Here is a 5,005-nt window from a genome sequence, read left to right as displayed (position 1 = left end):
CTAAAAAAATATATTAATTGAATATTTATTTACAGTGTGTGTATATAATGAATGCAGTGTGTGCGTATGAATGCAGTGTGTGCGTATGAATGCAGTGTGTGCGTATGAATGCAGTGTGTGCGTATGAGTGCAGTGTGCGTATGAGTGCAGTGTGCGTATGAGTGCAGTGCGTGTGTATGAATGCAGTGCGTGTGTATGAATGCAGTGCGTGTATGAGTGTGCAGTGTGTGTGTATGAGTGCAGTGTGAGTGTGTGTGTATGAGTGCAGTGTGTGTGTATGAGTGCAGTGTGTGTGTATGAGTGCAGTGTGTGTATATGAATGAAGTGTGAGTGTGTGTGATGCAGTGTGTGTTTGTGTTGGTGGGCATTTTGATTATTGTTGTTAATTATTTTAATCATTTTTTTGTTATATTATTATTTATTTTATTAATTATTATTTTCATTTTTTGTTATATTGTTATTTTTTTAATTATTATTATTTGTAATATTTTATTATTATGTATTTTTTTTTTTCGTCCCCCCCTCCCTGCTTGATACATGGCAGGGAGGGGGGCTCTCAGTGGATGGGCACTGTGTAGGAGGGGGGCTGGCAGAGCTCTTACTTACCTCTCCTGCAGCTCCCTCCTCCTCCGCACCGGTCCGTTCAGCACCTCTGTCAGCTCACAGTGTAAGTCTCGCGAGAGCCGCACTATGACCCCGCGGCTCTCGCGAGACTTACACTGGGAGCTGGCAGAGGTGCTGAACGGACCGGCGCGGAGGAGGAGGGAGCTGACAGGAGCTGCAGGAGAGGTAAGCGCTCGCTGCCAGCCCCCAGTCTGTATTATGGCAATGTAAATTTCCATAATACAGACATTGACTTGAGTATAAGCCGAGTTGGGTTTTTTCAGCACAAAAAATGTGCTGAAAAACTCGGCTTATACTCGAGTATATACGGTAAGTAAAACCTTTTTTTCTTTTATTTTAATTTTGTTCAGGAAGGGGGTACATGTTTGTATCACTAATGCTAAAGTGTTCCTTTAACACGTTATTGTTCATTTAAAAAAATTAATAAATAAATAATGTGAGCTTTGCTGCACTGTTCTGAGCAAGAATTTAAGGTTTTAATTTAATACCAAACTTGAAACATTTAGATTTCATTTGGATGGATACTCAAAAAATTTATATGTGTAAATGGAGTACTGTGACAAGATTATGGGGTAACAAGCACACAAAATAAATTGCAATACTCTGTTTAATAAAAGGAACAAGTTTAGTTTGTTGACATTTTCTGGTATTTGAGATTACCTTGTTATAGGAATTTGCCCCTGAATTGATTAACATCTGTTGTGTGGCAATGATCTTCTTCCTATGCTTGCACTCATCTTTGAGAGTCTTGATTTCCTGGGCCTGCTTTACCATCTTGAGTTTCATATCTGTGGTCTCACTCAGCATCACCTGAACTTTCTGCTCCAAAGTCTGTACATTAGTGGTCAGATACTCTTGTGAATGAAGCAGGTACTCTATCAGGAGTTGAGCCAATCGGAGTAGTTTAAGAAATAGGGGATCCAAGTTCTGTTGACAGTTTGGACACTTTTCCTTATCCACATTACAAAAAGTAACATTCATGATAATATCCTGAAGTGTAATAAAATCCAGCTCATTTGCCACTTTGTCCACATCAATGGCCCCAATTCGTCTCCAGTCCACACTCTCATGGCGCGATCTGAACTTGAAAACTGGCTCCTTGTTTGCGAAGGGCATCCGGAAAGGTGTAGAGAGAGGGTGTGACACACAGGGATTATTTTGCAAGGAGGGAAATAGTTGTGCTTGGTCTACCTCAAATGGGTAATAGATATTATCATAAAATGGCTGCAAAGCAAAAAGTTATATTTAAAAACAGGTTTCTTAAAAACAAAACACAATCATAAAATATGTTGTAAACATGTGAATGGAAAGACATTAATTTTAATAGGTGAATTTTATGAGTCATGTATTACTTTAATTTTATCATTAATTACCAGTAATAATTTGAAATATTCCACTGACACTGTTATATTTTGAGATATGAATTGATCATTTTGAATATAAATGCAAAATACTAAAAGGTATAAAGTGCGCAGAATGGTCATATCATATAGATTGTTCCGTATTAAAATATAAGACGCTCATTCAGTGTCTCCTTTTCTAACAATACCTCCTCCCCTCGTCTTCTCTCGGGGCTCTGTCCTTGGTCGCCTTCTATTTTCTCCTTGTACTGCCTCTCTTGGCAAACGTATTACCTAATTTCTATTCCACTACCACCTGTACGCTGTTGACACCGAGATATATCTCTGCTCCCCAGACCTCTCCCCTGCCGTCCTACAACGTGTCACTGCTTGCCTTTCTTCCATCTCTGACTGGATGTCCTCCCGCTTTCTGAAACTCAATCTCTCTAAAACTGAGCTCCTTGTCTTAACTCCTCCTAATACTGATCCTCCTCTCTCACTCTCCCTTCAAGTCAGTGAAATCCACATAAGTCCATCCTTGCAAGCGCACTGTCTTATAGTCATACTTGATTCTGGCCTCACCTTTGAGCCTCACTTACAGCATGTTACCAAGTCCTGTAGATTTATCTTAAAAACATAGCCCGCAAACGTCCCTTTCTTACCCAAGATGCTACCAAGGAGCTTGTCCATGCTCTAGTAATTTCCCACATGGATTATTGTAACTCTCTCCTAATAGGTCTTCCCAAAAGCCGTATTGCCCTGTTACAGTGAATGAATGCTGCCGCCAGACTGATTTTCCTCTCAAGTCGGTCCTCTCACCCCTCTGTCAGTCCTTACATTGGCTCCCTGTATCCTATAGGAGTCAATTCAAAGTGCTAACCCATACCTATAAAAGTACTGAATGATTCTAGCCCCTCTTATATCTCTTCACAGATCCATAGGTATGCCCCCTTCTCCGCTCTGCTTGTGACCTTCTCCTGTCCGCTACTCGCACCCATATGGCCAACTCACGCTTGCAGGACTTCTCACGGGCGGCTCCCTTCCTATGGAATCGCCTGCCTACCACCATCAGACTCTACCCTAGTGTTCAATCGTTTAAGAAGTGCCTTAAAACCCATCTCTTTAGGAAAGCTTATGGCCTCCCAGAGTAACATCTACCTCACATACCTGTCCCTTGCTCTCTCCTAAATGGCAGCACTCTGCTCGCTCCTCCACTCCCACCTTATTTGATTGCTATTTCCTGTCCTATTGTGTTTTACACCCATCTCCTTTGGACTGTAAGCTCGCTTGAGCAGGGTCCTCTTCGACCTATCGTTTCTGTAAGTTTTCTTGTAATTGTCCTATTTATAGTTAAATCCTCCCTCTTATAATATTGTAAAGCGCTACGGAATCTGTTGGCGCTATATAAATGGCAATAATAATAACAAGACTGAAACTGCTGAACTGTAAAAATAGTTATGGTTCCAGTTTAGTTATTTCGATCTGGAAAGTGAAATTCCATGACCAATTCCAGGAAGCTCTCAGTTTCTTGTACAACCCTGCCAGTAGAATATTATTTATTTTACTGGTGCCTTTTTTAGTTAATCTTTCATGTGGTCTTTGAGAACTATTACAAACACTGAACGTTTTCTCTAGCTGAATATATTAATACAATGTAATATTCTAGCTGTGTGAGCATGCAGTACAAGTTGGCACGAGTTGGTTCTTGTAGAAATCTCAGCTAATTACATCAGGCACCAACTCCCTCCTGTATGTTATATATTGGGTGTTTTTCTTTAAATATATTTGTATTGAAGTTTTCAAATTTATAGTTTAAAGATTAACAACATGTTTTTCTTAGGTCAAAATGTACATACATATTACCTTAAATGTTTAAACGTATCTTATATATTGAGGCTGGTTACCTGGTCTCAGCAAGCTGTACCTCAATATAGCACACAGGATCCACAGACCCTGCATTAAACAATGATCGAAATACTAACACCATGTCTAATAGACAGTAAAACCATAAAACCATAGCTGCAGGCTACCCAGAAATAGCGGCACATTCCCACAATGCTATCCTCACTGGGTGATGTAATGTCACCCTGCCCATCATCCCCAGCCACAGGGAGACCCCTTCTCATACTCCCCGGAGTGAGCTCACTGTGCACCCGAGAGATCCTCTTCCCGTCCTCACCCCATTCATCCCCAAAAGTAAACTAACAAAGTCCCATGTCTTTGTCCCTGGAGCCCCCCCCCCCGCATATTATAAATGCTTGTCATCTTCACTCTTCACCTACACTAGGAGAAGGCAAACTGCGGCACTCCAGATGTTGCGGACTACATCTCCCATAACTGTGACAAAGCATCATGGGAGATGTAGTCCACATACCCTGCCACCCTCCCCCCCCCCCCGTTCTCACCCCGGAATCCCCCCATACCCTAATTCTCCCAAGATCCCCCCACTTTATGCCCCGCTCTCACCCCACAATGTCCCCTCCCCCCTTCCATACTCTGCCCTCACCATTTCCTCTCCTTTTCTCCATCCGGGGACTCGCGCCAGTGAGACGGTTAGGGGACTACGGGTGGTCCGCACAGTTACCATGACAACCAGGGCGCCACGCCTACAATCTGCAGACAGAGCTGGCTCCCAGTGATTCAGGGCGTGCTGCATGGAAGCCCCGCCCCCTTCTTAAATCCTAGCCAGAACCTTTCATGGTAACAGCGGATAGAGCGGCCTGGGGTCCGGCTATACCGACTGCTATAATGACGGTGTGTCACCCGGTATATTGACTGTGTGTATTCAGTGAGATCTGTATAGACAGGAGACTCATGTTAAGCTCAATCTTTATAGAAATAACATGTATGATAGTGTGTGGATCATTCCTTTACACCATTCACAGCTACCTCAACCACCACTGCCCCCCTCAACCATCACTACCTCCCTCCACCATCACTATCTCCCTCCACCATCACTACCTGCTTTAGCCACTACTACCTCCCTCAACCATCACTATCTCTCTCAGCCACCACTACCTCCTGCAGCCACCACTACTTCC

At 42.8% G+C, this 5,005-nt stretch overlaps 1 protein-coding gene across 3 annotated transcripts in view; it reads right to left on the bottom strand.

The window, feature by feature from the left end:
- Window positions 1–4,619, bottom strand: part of DZIP1 (DAZ interacting zinc finger protein 1) — a 49,089-nt gene extending 44,470 nt beyond the window's left edge. For 2 of the 3 annotated variants that reach the window (XM_063425752.1, XM_063425753.1), the window contains exons 1-2: window positions 4,471–4,619; window positions 1,285–1,848 (exon numbers count right to left, since the gene is read on the bottom strand). In XM_063425752.1, coding sequence (XP_063281822.1) covers window positions 1,285–1,848; window positions 4,471–4,551 — 645 coding nt within the window. In that variant the 5' untranslated portion in view covers window positions 4,552–4,619. Of the gene's footprint in view, window positions 1–1,284; window positions 1,849–3,868; window positions 3,910–4,470 lie in introns of those variants that run through there. The other variant, XM_063425756.1, reaches the window with a different exon arrangement.
- Between the last annotated feature and the right edge of the window lie 386 nt (window positions 4,620–5,005).

This window comes from Pelobates fuscus, chromosome 1 (assembly GCF_036172605.1).
Source record: "Pelobates fuscus isolate aPelFus1 chromosome 1, aPelFus1.pri, whole genome shotgun sequence".
Lineage (NCBI taxonomy): Eukaryota > Metazoa > Chordata > Amphibia > Anura > Pelobatidae > Pelobates > Pelobates fuscus.
The sequence above is the reverse complement of the archived record's forward strand: the minus strand, read 5'-3'. Positions and strand labels throughout refer to the sequence as shown.